Consider the following 20,232-nt stretch of genomic DNA (forward strand, 5'->3'; position numbering starts at 1 on the left):
AATGGCCTCAAGTTATGGCAGGGCAGGTTTAGATTGGATATTAAGAAAAGGTTCTTCACTGGGGGTTGTCAAGCACAGGATCAGGCTGCCCAGGGAAGTGGCTGACTCACCATCCCAGGAGGTATTTAAAAGATGTGTAAATGTGGCACTCAGGGACAGGGTTTAGTGGTGGACTTGGCAGTGTTAGGGTAATGGTTGGACTCTATCTTAGAGGTCTTTTCCAACCTAAACAATTCTATGATTTTATAATTCAAATAAATTACCCCTATGCAAAAGGAACCATACCTGTTCCTAATATGAACAGAGGAATTAATAAAATGAAACATAACATGATTTTAAAAGAATGATCATATTTATTCTCTATTAAAAAGAGACAGTACATCAAGGTAAAAAATATAAATATCAAAATCATTTAACAGTTAACCAACCACCCTGACTTGGCAGCAATATTTTGCAAAATCATTGCATAACAATTTTTTCTGGCAGATTAAACTCCACAAAATCCATGATGTGTACTTTTTCTGTTTACATCATAAATCATCCTACAACAGTAAGATAATGTTCTGGCGTATGTATAAAACATCATACAGTAACATGATACATGCTTTATGAAAGCTGGAAAGAAGGAAAGGAGAGAAAATGTCTCTTAATGCTTTCCCTAAACCTTAGACTCAAATTTAAGCAACAGATAGTCACTTTTCCATTTGCAGTCATTTAACACAGGCAATTCCAAGTACATACACAAATACACAAATATATTAAAAGGATTTGTTATAAATAGCTATTGCTTTTGTAGGCAGCTTCAAATATACAATCTTCTGTATCTCTTTAAAAAAATAATGTCCCATTTTAGTCTATTAAAAAAAAAAAAAAAAAGAGTTCATCCACAGGTAAATAATCTTAATTAGAATGTGACTCTGTGAATGTCCCAAAGAGTTTGTCCCAGTGTGTGAAGTAAGGAGCATAGTTTGATTTGAATTTCAGATGGTGGAGATCATGATGTGGGGCTCCTCCATACAGTCCAAAAGGCACAAGTCGGTGAGTTGACCATGGGAGGTCATATCCAGAATGGTCCTCCACTGACAAACCAATGTTTACAAGGAAGAACAGCATCTCTGTCAAAGGATGGCATCCCAGGAGCAGTGGGTTTACAGCAGCAAAAAATCCCAGTGAGAGCAACTCCCACACGCTGGAATACTGAGTGGTAAGGGCGAACGTCGAGACGTGCTTGTGATGCACCTTGTGGAAGGTCTTGTAGAGCCAAGGCACCTTGTGATGAAGCAAATGCCACAGGAAGTACTCGAAATCAAATAGCAGCAGACAAATTGCTACTTGCAGCAGGACTTCAGGCAGCTCTGGAGCTATCACTGGTAGATCCATGGGTCTCCAGTACCAGTGCAGAAATGTCACCGGGAAGATCAAAACAACATGGTGATACACACTTTGAATAATGCAAGGCACCATCATTCCAAGACTTGGATAGGTCTGTGGCTGGATTTTGTATTTTCTCAAGTCTGGCAGTCTGATGCTTAAAAAGTCCAGTGCAACATAGGGAAGACAGAAAGCCATGTATGCTGTGAAAGAAAACAGCACTGGGAAAAACGGTGACTTGATCAACGGCTCCCTTGCGGTGACGAAGTCCCAGAGCGGCTGCAGGCACAACCTGCCCTGCTGTCCCTCCATCGGAGAGCTGAGCAGCACTCGCTGTGGCAGGCTGCAGTTCATGCTGCTTGCAGGCTGAGGCAGCTGGAAATCCTGCAGCTTTTATGCAGCCTGTGCCAGCTGTGACTCCACCCCCAGCAACTCTTACACGCCAATGAGAATTAAAGGCGCAGCTCTTTTTCCTGTCATACAGAGTGCAACATAATGCATTACAATCTCAGAACAGAATTACCTGGCCAAGGCTATCAGCAGAGCTCTACCAGAGACCTGCACAGTAGAAAAACAAGCAGAAGTGCAGACCTCTAATGTTGGAATTCAGAGAAAGAGTTGGAACATCTCCTATTCCCCTTATTGCAGACACTTCAAAAGTTGCTGTTTTAATTTTGAATTGTGCCATCCTTTGTTATCCTTTTGCCTTTATAGATAAGGCAATAAAAATTACCATTGATTTATTTTTTTTTATGTGACTGCTACTTAAACTACAGGTCTGACCTGTGGGTATCTGGTGGGTAATGGCTGTGTGCAAACACACATTTCCTTAATGATCCCTTGTTTATAAAATAGCCTTAGTTAAAACCTTAAGGAGACCTACAATACACTTCTAGTTTGGATGTGGTGGCTGTGACTTATCTCCATCTAACTTGACATTTGAAGTCATGTTCTCCTTTACATACCTGTATCTACTCGACATGGAAAATTCACCTGACATGACTAGATGCAAAATTGAGCCAACCACTTTTGAAGAACATGAGATCCTCCAGTTGCAGAGAATACAGGGTAAAATCTCATTATGCTTCCCCACAGATGCTTAGCTACCAGTATTATCACACTATTACAATATTCACTCCATATCTCAACAGCTCTATTAGCAAGTTGATATGAAAATCCCCCTTTACCCATGTATCAAACTAACATATGCACTTAAAAGATCCACCATTAGTCCTATGCCCTTTAAAGGATCTTCCTCTGACCACAGGCAAGCACACCACAGGCAGAAGCCAGCAGGCTTGACTCCAACATTACTAGTTTGCTAAAAGCTTTTAGAGGTAAATAATGGAAGTTTTGATTTAAGCACTAAGACATCACTTCTTTTGTGCTTTTAGAAAAACAGAGCTTTGAACATTTAGGGAAACAAAGCTTGCCCTAAGCTTCCTATGAACTCACCTCTTTTGTCAGTAAAGCATTTATTCTAATATTGGAAATGAGGTCAACTTCCTGGATGACTTTATTACCTTGTTCAGATGATTTTATTTCTTTGCTGATCAGAAAATTAATCTGATAGAGCAAATGTGAGACTGTATTTCCTTGCTCCTCAATAATTAAGAATGATTCATTAGCAGTGACCTTTTCTGAATATGCATGAATTTGTAACACTTAAGTTTGCTTTCACCTTCAACTGTTTTCTTTTCAATAGATTCTGTTCCCTCTTTAGGCTTCAAGAATTTTGCTTAAGCAGTAACATTATCTGTGCTATTATTCAGGCAATCAGTAGGCCCTTGTTGGAGACAGGCTTCTACCTGTTCCATATATATTTTGGAATTCAGATTCCTTGCTGTTATGAGACTGTTTTGGAGAATTAATTTATTTAAACCATTAACTGTTGTGAATTGAAACCTGGTGCAAGACACTGCTCTGACAGGTGAGGATCTGTATCCAAGAGCTTTGTTTCAATCTTCTGACTGCATTTTATCCTAACCTCTATTTCACAATAAGGCATTTATAACACCAGCTGGGTCCAAGAATACTATTGTGATTTCTGTTGATTTATACAGTCACAAACAGAAATTAAGTCTCCCAGAAGGGATAAGTGATCCTCACTATTATTAGAATTATGCAGGGAATCAATTTATTTTATAACGTATTCCAAATATCATATTCTAAATTTTATAGTATTCCAAATCTCACTAAAGGGAGATTGACATAAATTGCTCAGCTGCCTTAAGGACACTCCTCTGACTAATCCCTATAGATACGTGAAGTCTCAATAAGTTCCAGAGCCATTGCTGCCCACAAGCCATATTTTAAAGAATAGGCATTCTGCCTGCAGATTAGGTCATAGAAAAATAATTCATAAATCCCTTAAGGAAAAATAGCGGAATTCTGCAGCGCTATTTCTAGGACATCCTGCAGCACAAAGCCCAGGCGAGGCGCAGGCGAGCAGCGCTTACCTGGGAGGCTGGCGCCGCCCCGAGCCCCGCGGGACAGCCGGTGCTCGCATATCCGACAGGACAGACCCGCACCCTCCAGAACCCGAGCCCGAGCCCTCTACCTTAGCCACCAAACAGCATTTATCACTTATCTATCTATCTCCGCTCTGCCGACTTCAGTTTCCTTGTCAGCACAAGGTATGACACAAAAAAAAAAAAAGACAAAGTACACACAGACCCCTTCTGCACCTTACTCAGCGACACAACCCCAGCTTTCTCCTCTCAGCTTACAATGCTGCCAAAATTCCCCATGTGTTGCAAGAATCTCTCAAAAACTCACTCCTGCTACAGAGTTTAGGTTGAAGGGCACATAGTTTGGAATGAGGCCCCACAAAGGGTCTTAAATAGATTCCACATGAGCACAAGATGCAAGCACCTACCCAGGGTGCACTGTTAGGTACGAGCTACAATGCAAACAGTGCTACAGCGGGTAGCAGGAAAATGAGGGAAAGTTAGCGGGAGAGAAAACTAGAATCAACATCCTGAAACAAATGCAGGATTAGAAGGAAAAATTCTTTTTCCATCCTCCTCTTCTCCCCCTCTGTATGGCAGTATTATTGTTGTACCAGAGATAAGGCAACATCCCAGAACACGCTGAGCCCTCTACCGGGAAAAGCGTGCTGGGGAGGAGGGCTGGAGACTCGCTCCGAACCAGCGCCGGGGAAGCAGGGCAGGCAGCAGGAGCAGCGGCAGTGCCGGCCCTCGTTTCCAAGGAAGCCGTTCCGTGCTGGCTTCCTCCACACCGCGATGCCCACCCCGGGACTCACCTGCCCGCCGAGCCCGTGCGGGGCGGTCCCGCCCCCAGCCCCGCCCAGTCCTGCCCTCGGCTCCGCCTATAGCCCCGCCCGCAGCCCCGCCCGGTCCTGCCTACAGCCCCGCCCAGTCCTGTCCATAACCCCGCCCTCAGCCCCGCCCGGTCCTGCCTACAGCCCCGCCCAGTCCTGTCCATAACCCCGCCCTCAGCCCCGCTGGTCCCGCCCGGTCCCGCCCCCAGCCCCGCCCCCAGCCCCGCCCGTCCCGCCCGTCCCGCCGAGCGGCCGCGGCCCCGCGCGGTCTCCCCGAGCGAGCGGCAGCGCCGCCCCGCGCCCATCCGCGGCCCCACCGCCCATCCACGGCTGGAGGATAACGGAGCCGGGAAACGCTCCTTGGCTCAAATCAGTTGGATTATCAGAATTGGATAACAATAATATCTGGATAATAATAAAAATAAGCGAGATAAAACTCTCCTCCTCGCATCCCTAGTAAGCAGCTTGAACCCTGAGCCCACAGGGATGTTGAGAATTTCAGGACGAAGAGCACACATTCCTCTTCAGTTTTGATTAAAAACTTTAGCCTAAACACAAAATAATTTCATAACAGAGCCAACACATTTCTTTATTAAATTTTTAATCTCCGCCTCCCCAAACAAGCTTCACTGAAAACCTCTCCAGCCAGTATCAAGCATAATCAAAGGTCACTTCAGTTTGTTTCCAACAATGGCTGATGATGGAAAACTGCCCGTGAAGTAAATTGCTAATTCTCAAGCTTTGCCTTAACAGGATTAGTTTTCAAAATAATAACCATCAGGAAAATATCCTAAAATCCTTTCATTTAGAATTCATGACTCAGGAATGAGAAATTTATTTGTATTCTCAGCAGCTTACAGACATAATTTCTGGAAGAGTCGGAACGAAATGCAGACACTTCCACTCAGAAAATAGGAATTAGGCAATCCTGTAACAGATGTGGCCAGTGTCCATCCAACCTTTGTAGTTTTTTATTTCATTGATGATTTCAATTATTTTGGTCATATCAAGTTCATGAAAATAGGCTGACAGGAAGAAAGGAAACTCCTGATGGGCAGTGCTGCAGCATGAGTTTGTATTTTATAACACAATACAGGGAGAAGACATTATAAATGCTTTCATTACAAGAAAATCTTCCACCGGGAGCCATTTTATTAGATATCCAAAAACCTATCCAGCTATCAAGGTTTCTCTCTCACACCTTACAGAGTAAAACCATTTGTAACTTTCAAAGATATAAAGGCACTTCTGTTTCATTTGGAGGGGTTCTGTTTTGAGGGGCTTTGGGGGTTTTGGGGTGTTTGTTTGTTGGTATAGCACATTAACTATAAATAATTTCTAGAAAAATTTGTTTCCAAGCTGACAAAACTGTTTTTCTTGCAGAGCCCAAGTAGAGTAGGAGGTCGGTTTTACCACCTCTTCCTACACTAAGGCACTTCTATACTGCTTGAGTTGATGTATAAACTTTCATCAGCACTGTCACTAGCCATGGAATCACTAACCAGTGTAAAAATGCTCTGTGTGGAGCTAGTGCTCCAGTAACAAACTCCAGTAACAAACACACACTCCACCATCCTCAGGCCTTCTGATGAAATGAACACTGTAAATACACTTGCAGATGACTGCAACAAAATCCTTGTCAAGTTCCAAGCACAACATGAGGACAAAACCTCGCTTTTCTGTCTGTTATCCCTGCTGTGCCTCATTGTTGTACAGCTCTCAGTCAGAGCCCTGGACCATGCATTCTCTTCAGCTGCACACAGGTCTGAGAGTCTGAGATCCATCAGCTGAACAGGAATTACTTTATTCTGCCTTTCCAGCAGTCACTAAATGCTGAGACCAAGCCAGCAGAAAGTGTCCCATGCCCTGTTAAGCCAGTGCACTTTTATACTGTCCAAAGCTGATGTTCGGCCCACCTTCAAAAACACATACATATATACATACATACACACCTACATACATACCTGTAACACACAGGTCCATAGAGCAGGCACTCAGTATTTAAGATCTGCTTAGAAAAACATACTGTTCATCACTGAACTCTTAATTCCTCACAGGTGATTCTAAATAGACCAAGCTTCTCACTCATCTCCTCTATGTTCAGGATGTCTTATTTTGCACAATTCTTCCCACTGACACCTCTTCAAGTTTCTGTTACACTGCAACTTCAGTGAGTCAGGGAGAACTAAAGCAGCACACAATTTCCATAACTAGCCTTACTCCAGTGAAGCAGAGAAGCTCCATTATGGCTTTTGTGTAAGTCTTCCAGTATTCTGGCTTTATTTCCAGGCACCCAGGGTGTTCATCAGCTGACAAAGGTGGCCACACATAGAATTTAATACACTCTACTGTCTCAACTGCACAACCACATTATTCAGAGTGTTCAGAAAGGTATAGCCTGAGCACATTTATTATTGAAGGTGACAAAGGTCACAAGCTGGTTCATGTGTACTGTGGCAAAGATTAGCTCCCTGCCTTGCTATGTGATTAAATGCCATTTATGAGATTACCAGACAGTCTGTTAAGCAATCCAATTACCCAAGGTTTAAGAATATGATACAAGAAGCTTTCCACCACGTCAGTGGTTTAAAAGAAGCCTCACCTGAAGGCTTAGAAAATGACTCTGTCCTGTGAGTAATTATTTACAATTATTACCTTACTTAAAAGTCTCAGAGAAGTCCACTTAAATAAGAATGGCCTTCTAAGCTTGGGTAAAGCTTCTTTCAGGGAAAAAGTAAAAAGGAAGTTTACTTAGCTATTTTACTTTTTTTCTGTACTCATTCTATGGATTAATAGTTGTGAAAAATATTTGCTTTCTGAATTCTGTCCCAAAGATTCCCATGCATTCATGAAACAGGAAGTGAAACACCACACCACTCCAAACTCCAAGCAGGTCTCATGTTTATTGAAATAGCTCAAGCTTAATAAACATGATGCACATGGTTCTTGCCATACGACATATCCTCACAACCGTTAAATTAACCACCCTGGATTCCTACAGAAGTTTCCCTTCAGCACAGCAAAGCACATCTGGCTGTGCTTTACAAATGACCAAAATCTCATGAAGCAATGAACCACTGCATCCCTAAACAACACCTGAGAGTTCCCTGAGTCTGAATTAGGAATAGAAAAAAAAAATACCCAAAGAAACAAGTCCTAATTTACAACCTGTGTCTATTTCTGCCATTTTTTTTATTTTTTTCCATTTTTTTTACAAAATAAGTTTGCCTCAATTTAAAATGCATTATTTCCTATGACATTTAGCAAGGCTCTTTATCCTGTTGGGATTACTGAAGAAATATGAGCTGAATCCAACTATGGCACAGAAATTATCATCTGGACTGAGGCAACTGACTCTGGAGATTGTTCATTTGAACCAGAACTTTGATGTATCTCGGAGAAACTAAAGTCCTCTGCACAGTCAATGGAAAGAGCTCCAAAGTCAGCCCCCTGAGGCAGATGTGAATCCTCTTCCCCATTAAATGGGTCTTAGCCCCAGTTTGCAGTAGACAAATCAAGCTACTGTAATACTGTCAGGCTTCTCCAGGCTGTTATTTAGGTGCTGAACACAATGGTGGGGAGCAGCCTATAAGTGGTTAAGAAGTAAACAGATCTTCAGTGCAACAGATGATTAAGGAGAAAAGTCCTCAGAAATTAAGTCACTCAAGCTGTAGAATTAATGCTTTGGCTCTTCTCTCACCAGCAGCAGACTGGGGGAGCTTGTTTTCTAGTTAGTGGTCAGTGCAAAACACAAGCATGTTACATCACTCTCCTTGAAAGCCACAACTTATTGACAAAGTTAACTGAAAGTGGTTTTGTTTGAACATTACTCTTGTTCCAGGAATCTGCCAGGGCGAATTGTGACCTCTATCCACAGCTGGTATGTGAAACACTGAAGGCTTCAGGGATACCACCAAAGAAAGAATCAAAGCAATGAATCAGTCCCAAAATTGGAGATTTTAACTGACAGTGGTTTCTCTGGCTTCACTGCAGTTCTCTGGGCAACATTGAAAAGGGAAGTAATCTGATTTTATGTGATTGGCTAAAATAATACCACAGCAAAAAGTTACTAAGTGCTTTATAAAGTGCCAGCACCAAATAGGTCACTGCAGTACAAGAAGTACTTCTCAAAGGTACTTAGAAATGGCCACATACTTAGAAATGGCTGTGTTTTATGCTCAGTGAAACACTTGTTCTAAGTGTCAAGCACCTGAGGTACTGAATGGACTAACTTGTCTAATTTGTCTTTCAGACAGGTGACTACATTTACGTGCACATAACATACTCTTTTTGTGCTAGGTCCTACTGCTGTGTTTTGAGTACCATGCCACTGTGTGCAAAATAAGCAAAATACTGTAAAGAGAGAGAAATAATACTGAGAAAAAACAACCAAATATTAATCCAATATTAGTAGTCATTGCTGGCATTTTAAAAATGCATCACCCTAAGCAATGTAGTATTATTGCCAGAAAAGTGTATTTTCCAAAAACTGACAAATTCCTGGTGAATCAATAGCCATGTCAGTGTAGAGATAACTTTCTAATCATGTTAATTATTTCATTATACATGCGGTAAGGTGCATCAAGGCCCCAGATGAAATCCAAATGTTCCCACTCTGGAATGTTTTTGTGGTAAACCAAATTGGAGATCTGAGTGAGCAGCATAGCAACATCCTTTGGGTCTGCCAGCCAGTCCTGTCCACCAGTCCACACTGCAGTTGGTACAGTCATCTCTTGTATTTTGTAGAAAGGGGGAGTAGACTGAGGAGAGGAAAAATGAAAACAAAGTGTTAGAAAAAAAATCTTCAGTATGATCCTACACTGCCAGTGTAACATACTAGCAACTGCAAGAATGTGTCAGATACTCATTTTCTCTCTTGGACAGCTAGAGATGGAGTCCTGGCTCAACCAAAAATGCAACTGCAAGAGTCCTGCAATATTATAGCATGTGCAGTAGTAAAGATGTGTTTTGAGGAGTTTACAGCAGGGTATCAGGACCTCAGAGAAAGTGAACACACATCCCATTCAAGGTATTTCAACTCTAAGGTCAGAAGTGACTGCTACTGCTACTCTCAAAGTATGATACTGCAGTATTTTGCAGTCACTAAGAGAAAAGGGGCAAATATTTTTGGCATTGTATGCAGCAATTTAGAGACAAAAATGCATGGAGACTAAACAGACTGAAGATAAACAATACACATGCACTGACAGCCTGTGCCTTATGATGAGAAGGTCAGGGGGATCTCATGATCTAGGCTGGCAGGACTTTCCCTCAAGGAAGTGATTGCCACCACAGCTTCATATCCAAATGTGATCCCACACTGACTTAGGACTACCTCTGAGGTCTACACTCCCAGCTGGTTTCTATTTTTGTTCTTTTGGAAAAGGCAGATCTCCAGTCTGGTTACTGGATAACAACAACAGCTCTTCAGAATACAACATAAAAACAGCACCCAGAGAAGTGCCCAAGGACAATTTTCTGTGACACTCTAGAATTATAGATGTAAAAGATATTTACCTGGTTATAGTGAGCCATATTTGCAGCTTTGCTTCCCCAGTCATAAGCTTTGAGCTCCCCAGTCCTCACAGCCTAGAAATAAAAAAATACACATACAAAGAACTGCAACACTAATGCCAGAAGAGCTAAAAAGTGTAGTCATCTGGAGAGCAGGCAACCTACACAAGAAACAGTGGAATGTCAAATATTAACAAGGACAAGTGTCACTGCTTTGCCCAGTGTCACAGGAATGGAAAATATTAACATTCATACCATTAGACTTTGTCCCTTAAAATTTCACACTCTCTAATAGCAATGGTAGAAAAGATTAAGGAAAACAGCTTAATGTATCCAAAGCCAGGATGTGGCAGCTCCATGTTTACTTCTGAAATATTTACCTTAATATCTAAATGTGTATGAATAAAGCAGGGAGCTTTCTTAGCAAGCCTATTCTGCATAATTTACTATCTACTATTTTTCAGAAACAAGTTTATATAACAGGGATCTGGGAAAAAAAAATCTTCACACATTTCTTTCTGAGCCAACCCCTGAACAGCTGTGTACAGTACAACACATTGCCTCTGATGAGGTGACCAAAGCCAGCTATGAGAGCACAAGTAGCACTGACCACTGATTCCATGGGAAATGTCTCACTTGTCAGCCTGCTGACCAAGCTTCAGGCACAACAGCATCACAGACATGAAACTGTGCACTGAGACAAACTTCAAAATATACTAATAAAATATCAAATGAAGCCAAACAGAATAGAACAGAAAACATGCTGCTTTTCACTGGCTAAAAATACAACCTGTAATCACAACAGGGTTTGTTAAAACGGAAACAAAGACTCATTACAGCATCTCTCGGAGGTAAGTTATTCTGCAGTGCTTTTTGTTGGTTGAGGTACTTCCAGTTACAATATTTTCAAAGAAATAAGAAAGAGGGGTGAACCACCATAAATCCTTATCATGAAAGCAGCTGCAGTGAACAGCTGCCTTTCTTAATTTTGGCAGTTCCAAATTTCACTTGGGCTAGGCTGCACATATATTTTGGCATTTTATTTCACAGATATCAGACACATCAATATTCTACAAACAAACCAGAGTCATGGAGACTTTAGATTCTGGAAAGCCTACCTGGCTCCAGTGGATCATGTTTTGTACAGATGTTCCTGCAGGGCAGTGTGTTGAATACACATCCACTCGACTCTGCAACAAGATCATTAACATGGTTTACTCCTCCTCACAGGCCATTAGTTCTACTCATTGTTGCTTCCTGAACAACTAACAAACTATTTCATTCCACTTAAAATGTTATAAACAAAAGTTAACTGGAGCCATACATACAGATGAGGTAAGAAGTTAAAATATTTGGGGGATTAATTGCATGGAACAACAGAACTCTCAAGCTGAATTTTAAAACTAATAATGGTATCCCTTAAGAATTTTTTATATATTCAGTCAATACTGTGTTAGAGTTCACAATAACTTAGCTATTAAAGAAAGTCACTAGAACACACCATGTTCAAGTTTCTTTCATTAAAACCACACAGAAGAAAGAATAAGTTGCCACAAAGGTCATCAAGTATTCTGTGGGTGCAAACATGGGTAGCAAGCCACTTCAGCAAGAAATTCTGAGGGAGGAATTGCTTCTTTCCAAACATGTCCTACAAAAAAAAACAAACACATAAGACAAACGTAATTGCACAGAATGACCTTTTTTCAGTTTTTATACTACAACACTCTTGAGGTAATTATTTGCATTTCCACTGGTGACAGGTGTGTCACATGAAAATCATTGATCTCCTTATCAGCGTTGTCATGGTTAGTGCTTCTGCTACAAATGGTGCAGTACATTAACCCCACCAAGAGTACATGGGAACTGGGAAAATCTTGCAAGAATTTCAAACCTAACCTCAAATTCAAATAAATTTTAAATTCAATAATTTACAGTTGCACAGTACAGCTTTTTGTCATCAGATTGTTTAAGGCTAAAGTATGTTAAGCTCTGCCTGCTAATTTTAAATGGCTTTGTACTTGAAACTTCCTCCCTTCAAACCATGAGAGAAAAACAAGCTGCATGAGATGTGGTGACCTCTTCCTCTTGATGGGTATTTTTAAATTGTTCAAGGATTTTAAAATGTCCCACTGCAAACTTCCTTAAAAGTGACACAGTTCTTTAAAGATATGACTGACCCACGAGTTTGTCACTGTCAGGTTCTCCCTGCACTCCAGTTTTTTGCAAGTCACTGTGAGAATCAAGTTCCTCAGCACAACATGAACATCTGCACAAGGCACTGATCAGCTGCTAGTCTCATTAGACAAAGTCCATTATGCAAGGAACAGGAGATCACAATGATTAGTGTTGCTTTTATGTTAACTGCCTTTAGAGCAAGGAACCAGTAATACAGACAGACTTTAAATCAGTGCAAGCTGGATCAGAAGGGGGTTATGTCACAGAACAAACAGCCCTGTGTGGGAATCTCCATGGGTGGAGGAAAGAAAAGTGATGGTTAAAAATGACACACAGCAGGGTGTTCACAATGTCTGACTTCAGGCACTTACTGCAGCCTGCCTCATTCTCCTTGATGTTAATGGGGAAGAGGTAAACTCCTCCAGAGGATGATTCACAGCATCTAAATAAAGCTGTTGCTCTTAATCATCCTCTGAAGGATCCTCTTCCAATACTAAATGGTTGATTGTGAAACAAATCTGTTAAAGTTCATGGACAATTCATGACCTGTATTCTGTATAAAGATATTATACAACTCTTCTAAAACACAGTGACTAGATAATCATATGATTTTCCTAGGCTAAATTCTAGAAACATGTAAATGGAAAAACAATTTTGTTCCACCTATTAAGCTATTGTAAAATACTACTTTAAACTGATGCAAATTGTCTCACTAGACAGTAATAAAGGTACAGAAGACACTGCTGACTTCAATAGCATCATAATGGTAAAATTGACCCAGAATCCTTATCATATGTTACTCTGTAATCCACAGCTATTAACATTCTTTCCTATGCTATATTCAGATAGAAAGGGGCATACTTCATTTGGCTTGAAACATTTACACTCAAATACAAACCTTGAGCAGCACATCAGGAAACAATCCAAATTTAACCAGAGGGCTGGTGGCAAACTTGACAGTAGCTACTGGTGCCAAGGCAAAGAACATTTTGATTTTCTTAGCCAACTGTGGCAAAGTTGAAAAAGCAACAAAAGCTGTAAATAATATAAGAACAATTAACAAACCTCAGGGACACAAGTTGGATAAGAATTTTACCTGGTAGAAATTCTACAAAAATCTATGTGAAAGTGTGCAAAAGTATTTTTAGATTAATAGCTTAACGATATTGCAGTACCTAGGATTAGGTTAAATAATGTAAATAAACCTAGTTACTACAAAGCCTAAATTAAATGCAGTAATTCAGAAGACTTGCTTTCTTCCAGAAAGCAATTTAATGCTTACTAACTCTTCTTCTACAAGAAGGTCTAAAGCACATGAGCCAGGCCTTACATGCAGCCAAATATTCTGGAAATGGAGATCTTTATTCTCTGAGTCTGATAAGTCTAATTTTATTACGTATAATTCATTGATTTTTTTAATAGAAGCTGTACTGCCAGCTACCTCTGACTTCAATTTATCAGTCCAACAGCTTTCCACTTTTAAATAAACACTGAAAGATCATGTATTTTCATTTTCATGCTAATATTCCAGAAAGCCACTAAAAACCAAAACCCGTAGTTTTCAAGTGCCCTAGTTTTTAATCACTAAAACACATATGTGGAAATTGGTACCATTTCAAACACAATATATTCTAATAAATGCATCTCTCCACATACCCATTGTGGTGCCCTGTGAATGGCCAATGTAAAATACTTGCTCCTGGCCCGTTTTCTTCAAAATAAAGTCCACTGAGGCTGGAATGTCGTATTTAGCCATTTCATCAAAGCTACAAAGCAAAGACAGAAAGTCAGTTGTGTAAGAAATCAGTGAGGAACAGCTGCACAGAGCTTTCCTGCACAGATCCTTTGTGTGGACACAAAGAAAAGCTTCTTTTGGATGAAACAGAACTCTGATGATTGAGTTTTCAGTTTTCTACTGACCAGCCAGGAGTTTCAGCACACCAAACTGATCCCAAAACTCCCCTTTACTGCCCCTCATCTGGGTACACGTGTGACACCACATGTAACCAGAAAACAATATCCTGCCAGTTCACAATGGGTCTGGATAGCAACACAAGGATACCTGAAAACCCAGAATTCTTCCTGCTTCACTGTGAAGTGTATGTGCTTCCTGGACCAGGTGTTCCCTCTGCTGTTTCCCAGCCACACATCATAGCCAGCATCTGCCAGCATAAAGCCAAGGCTGTTGTAATCCAAGTTTGTGATCCAGTTGCTGGCATCTGCAAGCAATCCATGCTGCAGAAACACAGCAGGCCTTGGACCTGAAAAAGAAAGTGGTTTTGGTAGATTCCTGTTCATTAGGCATTGCATATGCAAGAATAATTCAAGCGAGCTGTTGAAAGTCTGTTTTAGGCTTGCACTTGAGTATTTAATCTACTTGACTTAATCTACTAAGAACACCAGTTTGTATAATGGTCAGAGTGCCATGAAATCACATGCTTTTTCACCAAAAGCTACTTTTTATCATTAAGAGTTTTAAACTAGCAACTTCTTCATTTTGTAACTTGAAGCTCAAAACAGACAAGTGTGCAATAAATAAACACGAGAAAAGCAGGAGTTACAAGAAAAATATAGGTACAGCACTTACAACTGTTTCAAGCTCACAGACTCAGAGAAGTGGCCCAAACACAGTGGCAGCTTTAATACTTATAAACTTCCCTGCCCCCACACATGGGGAAGGCATTCCCACGTATGTGCTACTGAGATCTTTGTTTTCCAGTGCCAAACCACTGTGCTGAGCTGTGGAAATCTCTGCAGCTGGTGCAGATATTATCTCTGTGCAACACCCTTCCATCACCAAAGCCCTGGCAGAACCTGAAGAGCAGTTCAATAGCCAACACGGGAATCTGTGTTTCAGAGGACTTTCTCCCCTTCATTTAACTAGTCATAAGAACCACAGTTAAGAGTCTCAACTTCCTCATCCTGAAAAGGGAAATGGCATCTCTATGTGGAATACAGATTTAAAAATTGAAAGTTCTTGCTTCTAAACAAAGAAAATCAATTAACATCTAATCCCTTTGGAGAAAAAAAGGCCTTCAAAAACTACAAAGGTCTCTGGTTCTCACAGTAGCACAGGTGTTTTGGCTTTTACTTCTGCTCTGAAACTGAAAACAGGCAACATGACAATCGGCTCAATGCCAGAGATTACTCAGGAATTTACCTCCTCCAGTGACACATCACTCTGCCAAGATACAGACTCACACAGTACTTCCTCCATTGATAATTTTAGACTTGGATCTTTCAGCAGAAACAGATAAATCATAACTCCCAGTCACCTATATTGTCTATCACAGGTCATGTCCATAAATATTTGCTGCAAGTTTCATATTCCAAATTAACAATACTCCTCTTTTCTGGAAATCTTTCTACTTTTGGCAAGGAACTTTTGAGTGCCTGCTTCTCCCACTTTGTTAAAAAGCCCACATGCATACTGTCCAGGCAAGCAGAACAAGTGCCCAGCAGTGCCCAACTGGCACTGGTGACAGTACAGTTCTGCACAACTGTTTACTCTGCTGCACTAACACTTCATTGTCTTATAAACAGCGCTGTCAAGCCTCACACTGAATTTGTTTTCAGTAATGTTCCACTTTCCATTGACACGTTCTTCCCTTTTACTAAACTCAGATCAACCAATTGTGAATTTTTGAAGAACAGACTCTCCTCCAGCTGCTATTGCTTGTTTCATAACCATGGAAGGGGAAAACTGTTTAACTGCCTCAATGCTTTAATTCTGCTCTCATATTAACCTCCAACATCTGCCAGTTCCTTTTTTCACATTACCAAGCAGTCACCAGATCTCCACGTGATCTGCACAATCATATGACAAACTGACTTGGATAATAATAATGACTTTCTATCACCTATGATCCTAAAAACCCCAGAGGGGAAATAAAAAGGTGGGTCCTTAAACTATGCTCTCTGCATAGAACATTTTGTCCTCTTCATTACAGACCCAACAAGCTGAAGACAGATTTACTTCCACACCCTTCTTACCCATGTTATGCAGCTGTTTTAGGGTTTTTCACGAGTAAAACAAAAAATCATTAATGTTTTGCTTTTAGGTGCTCTGTGCATTTCCTTTCTTCTTTCCCTGAAGAATGGTGGGCTTTGTTCCAAAAGATACGTAATTCCAAGGAATTCTATTCACATTTTGCAGGTATTGCAAAAGAAAAATACGGCATACATATGCTTAGTCAGCAGTAGCACATCATTGGTATCTTCCTGAGGAAAGATACCAAGTCTATAAAAACTTCTTAAGATCAACATGAACTTTGAAATCCTCATTCTCCCAGAAGCTCACACTTCCACAAATGCAGTCAGTAATCCTTGTTTTCTCAAATTAAAGCACTCTGCAAAACATGAACTTGGGGTCGAGGGCGTGGCAAGGGGTATGTAGAGAATTCACAGAAGTCAAGAAACTTCTGTTTACTTATGTCATCAATGAAGGATTCAACAAAACCAGCAGGTACAGAGGCAGCCTTTTTCCTGCGGGCATCTCTGAAATTAAACACAAAGACACCTGCCAGTTTTGACAGGGCTCGTCCATGCACTGATCTTTACACATTCCTTGTGAAAGACAACAGACAGAGCAAACACCCTAACTCCTACACAACCAACAGATAAGCTCAGGAAGGCTGTTGCTTGGCCTTTGACAGGGGAGAGGGTTTTTCCACAGGTCTCGTTCACACCCAAGGCTATAGGACAATCATAAATTTCTTTTGGGAGCTTCATGTTTTTACCTGTAATCCTGGGATTTTTTCAGTCTGAAGTATTCTGAGGCAATCCTTAGAACATGTAACTTCTATGCAAATGGACTGCTGTTACATGAATGGCTGTAGGAGGCATAGTGGCAAGACTGATAACAAATTCAGCCACTGCACAGACATTGGTAATTCCATACACAGTGTAGGAGGAGAGCAAGTCAAAAGGTATGTGTCTCTCTTCTTCACATCTGTCTCATTTTTAAAGCATTCTATCATTCAGCCCTCACAAAAGCCTTTGCCCATATTGCTTCCTTGTAATTTTGAGCTCACAGTACCACTATTCTCTCTGTCCCTCACCTCCTCACCTGTACAACCCCTGCATCTCCTCCATGGTCTTAAACCAAAGTATTCCTTAATCTTCTTCTGGATTGTTGCAGGAACAAAAGTTTTATAATGCAAAGACAGCATTTTCATTTTTTCTTTTTCCAAAGAGATATAAATCTTACCTTTGCTTCCTTCATGGCCTTTTCTTCCATAAGGTATTCTGTTAATGGAAAGAATATATCCATCTTCTGTTGTCACTTCATATTCCTCACTAGGGTATCCTCTGTAGGTAATAATCTCACTCTGAGGAGAGAAAAGAAAGCATCTTGGAACCAGACTACCAGGCTCCTCAGTCCACTAACACATGCAAAGTACCCTGGGTTTCTTGTAAAGACTGGAATGTGTAATTAAAAGGTCTGGTAGTAATATGCCACCTGCCTATCAGGCAGATTTTCTTAATAAGACATCCCAGAACAGACTCAGGAACTAGCCAGACTGAATCCTAGGAATCTGCAAGGATTTCCTAGACTGTCCCAGCCCCATGGTGCTTACAGTGAAAAAGAAGATGTACTGTTGAAAAGGAGATTATGGTAGCAGGGCAAAACACCAAGAGCCAGATTTGTCAGACAAGAATTGAAACTGTCTGCTCTCAAGAAAACAAGTAACATACAAGTGAAGACAGAAGAGAGTCACTGGCACCACTGCAGCACACAGGAGAGAAGGATGTGCCATTTCTTACTTTCTCCTCAAAATTTATGCCCAGTGCAGAGTTTTTAAGTGACTGTGGTGTCAGAGAAAACAGGAAAATAATAATAAAAATCCTCACACCTGCTACCTGCTTTGGTTTCATTATTAGGTTTAATTTCTCATCATTTATGTCTTGGGCTTTATGTTATTTTGTTTTGATGCAGCTCCACTAGGGCAATGAACTTGCTGTCATTGGTTTTATGACACTAACCATGCCTTGGGAAAATCTAAAAAATGATCCGAGTTCTTCTCTAAGACTGTTGGGCAAAGAGGAGGAGAAGAATTTAATTAAGCATGCTATTTCTTTTAAATATGTCTTTAATTATTCACAGTGACATTAACATTCCAAAGTGATTTTAAGGCTGTTATTCCAATGCTATTAGTCTTAGACTAAATTATTATCTTCAGACCTTTAAACTGTATATACTTGATCTAAGGTGATTCTAATACACCTTAAGCATTTCTATCTTGAAGCATCTTCTCACACATGTGAAAAATTGGCACCGTTTAGATAGGGCAGAGGAAAGAGAAACGAATATCGGCTACCAACTGGAAATATTTAAGGAGTTAGCTATTGCAGCAGAAAGAGAACAAAGTTAAGAGAGTAAATCCCAAATGGGGAGAAAAGCAGTCGTGGGTAAGAACCCAGGCGCATGGTACTCGGAACTTCACCGTGCTCCACGAACATCGGCTTTTATAGCGGTTCCCAAAGACAGTCGCAAAGACGCGAAAAAATGTGAGAGAAAGAACAAATATAGGGCACAGCGGACCAAGAGGACCGGGAAGGAGGAGTAGACAAAGAGGACGTGCAACCCTCGTGTGTGAGCGGCTGCAGCAGCGGCGGGCTGGCCGCTGGCAGGTGCCGAAGCCGCCGGGGCTCTCCCCGCGCTGCCCCGCCGCAGTCAGCGCTGGGCACTCCCGGCCGCGCCACTCACGATGTTCATGTTCGTTTCGGGGTCCACATTCCTCCTCCCTGCGGCGAACGCGCCCGAGCCGCCGATGCTCTGCAGCAGGAAAGCAGCGAGCACCAGGCCCCGCATCATCGTCCTACGAGAAGGAGCCGGGACACGGCGGCCGAGCAGAATGCAGCGCTACACCGGCTGCGCGCGGGCCCGGGCGAGGCTTTTGTGCCACCCCTCGGTGACTGGGGCGGGAGCAGCGGCGCGGCCGGGCCGGGCCGGGCGTGTCCCGCGGGTCGCAGCGCGAAGGGAGCGGCGGGGGCGGCGCTGCCGGGCCGGGCCGGGCTCAGCCCACACGGCGCGGCCCTATCGGCGGTGCCGCCGCGGCGCGGCCTTGGCCGCCCGGCCCGCCGTGATTCAGCGTTTCCGCAGCAATGCTGTGTGAATCCTCCCGCCCCCCGGGCTCCATTTCCAGGAGCCGAGCAGCCTTCAGAACGGCGCCCGTGAATTTGCTCCTCTGCCCGCCTCGCCATCTGCATTTGCTCCGCCTTCGGAGCCCGCACGGCGCCGCCCCGCCAGGGTCTGCGTTGTGCTCCGTGCACAGAGCGGCAGCAGCAGCAGTGAGGAGAGCGGCAGGGCCGCCCTGCCAGGGTCTGTGTTGTCCTCCATGCAAAAAGCGGCAGCAGCAGCGATGAGGGCGGAGGTGCCGCCCTGCCAGGGTCCGCGTTGTGCTTCGTGCACAGAGCCGCAGCCGCAGCGAGGAGAGCGGCAGGGCCGCCCTGCAGGGTCTGCGTTGTGCTCCGTGCACAGAGCGGCAGCGGCAGCAGCGATGAGGGCGGAGATGCCGCCCTGCCCGCCGGAGCAGCATCCCCGGGTGCCCCCGGGGCAGGACACCCGCGCCTCGGCACCGCCCGTGCTTCCAGGGGCACCACAGCAGCCACTGCTGCTCCTGTACACACCCATCACCATCCGTCATCTTCGAGCACTGTCTAACAAATCCAGCCTATGCAAATGGGCTTCCATGCGTGAAGGGTTGCCATCACGGCTTCCTGCAAACCTGTGCCATGTTCGTGCTCTGCGGCAGCTGATTTGCAGGCGCTGCATTGCACAGCTGTAACTTCCCGGAGAAGCGTGTCTGTGGTCAGGGAATGTGTGACCGGGCTTGCGAAAAATTGACCAAATTCAATCTTTTAAAATAAATATTCTGTTACTCTGC

General features: G+C 42.5%; 2 protein-coding genes across 2 annotated transcripts; both read right to left on the reverse strand.

The window, feature by feature from the left end:
* Positions 1-333: 333 nt before the first annotated feature.
* CH25H (cholesterol 25-hydroxylase) lies at positions 334-4,695 on the reverse strand. Its single transcript, XM_074544967.1, has 2 exons — positions 4,637-4,695; positions 334-1,844 (listed from the first exon to the last, which is right to left on the reverse strand). The coding sequence occupies exon 2, from the start codon at positions 1,723-1,725 to the stop codon at positions 901-903; it is 825 nt and encodes a 274-aa protein (XP_074401068.1). The 5' UTR covers positions 1,726-1,844; positions 4,637-4,695; the 3' UTR covers positions 334-900.
* A 2,843-nt stretch (positions 4,696-7,538) lies between these two features.
* LIPA (lipase A, lysosomal acid type) lies at positions 7,539-19,517 on the reverse strand. Its single transcript, XM_005481239.4, has 9 exons — positions 19,053-19,517; positions 17,553-17,673; positions 14,406-14,604; positions 14,000-14,109; positions 13,242-13,378; positions 11,670-11,816; positions 11,287-11,358; positions 10,172-10,243; positions 7,539-9,414 (listed from the first exon to the last, which is right to left on the reverse strand). The coding sequence occupies exons 1-9, from the start codon at positions 19,158-19,160 to the stop codon at positions 9,175-9,177; spliced, it is 1,206 nt and encodes a 401-aa protein (XP_005481296.2). The 5' UTR covers positions 19,161-19,517; the 3' UTR covers positions 7,539-9,174.
* Between the last annotated feature and the right edge of the window lie 715 nt (positions 19,518-20,232).

Source organism: Zonotrichia albicollis, chromosome 7, assembly GCF_047830755.1.
Source record: "Zonotrichia albicollis isolate bZonAlb1 chromosome 7, bZonAlb1.hap1, whole genome shotgun sequence".
Classification (NCBI taxonomy): Eukaryota; Metazoa; Chordata; class Aves; order Passeriformes; family Passerellidae; genus Zonotrichia; species Zonotrichia albicollis.

Excerpts from the sequence above, each read along its gene's own strand:
- CH25H (XM_074544967.1), bottom strand. The coding sequence starts at position 1,725 with ATGAACTGCAGCCTGCCACAGCGAGTGCTGCTCAGCTCTCCGATGGAG.
- LIPA (XM_005481239.4), bottom strand. The coding sequence starts at position 19,160 with ATGATGCGGGGCCTGGTGCTCGCTGCTTTCCTGCTGCAGAGCATCGGC. Across the intron at positions 14,110-14,405 it reads GAAGAATTCTGGGTTTTCAG|CTTTGATGAAATGGCTAAAT; the intron begins GTATCCTTGTGT and ends TTTGCTTTGTAG. Across the intron at positions 11,359-11,669 it reads ATGAAAGAAACTTGAACATG|AGTCGAGTGGATGTGTATTC; the intron begins GTGTGTTCTAGT and ends ATCTTGTTGCAG.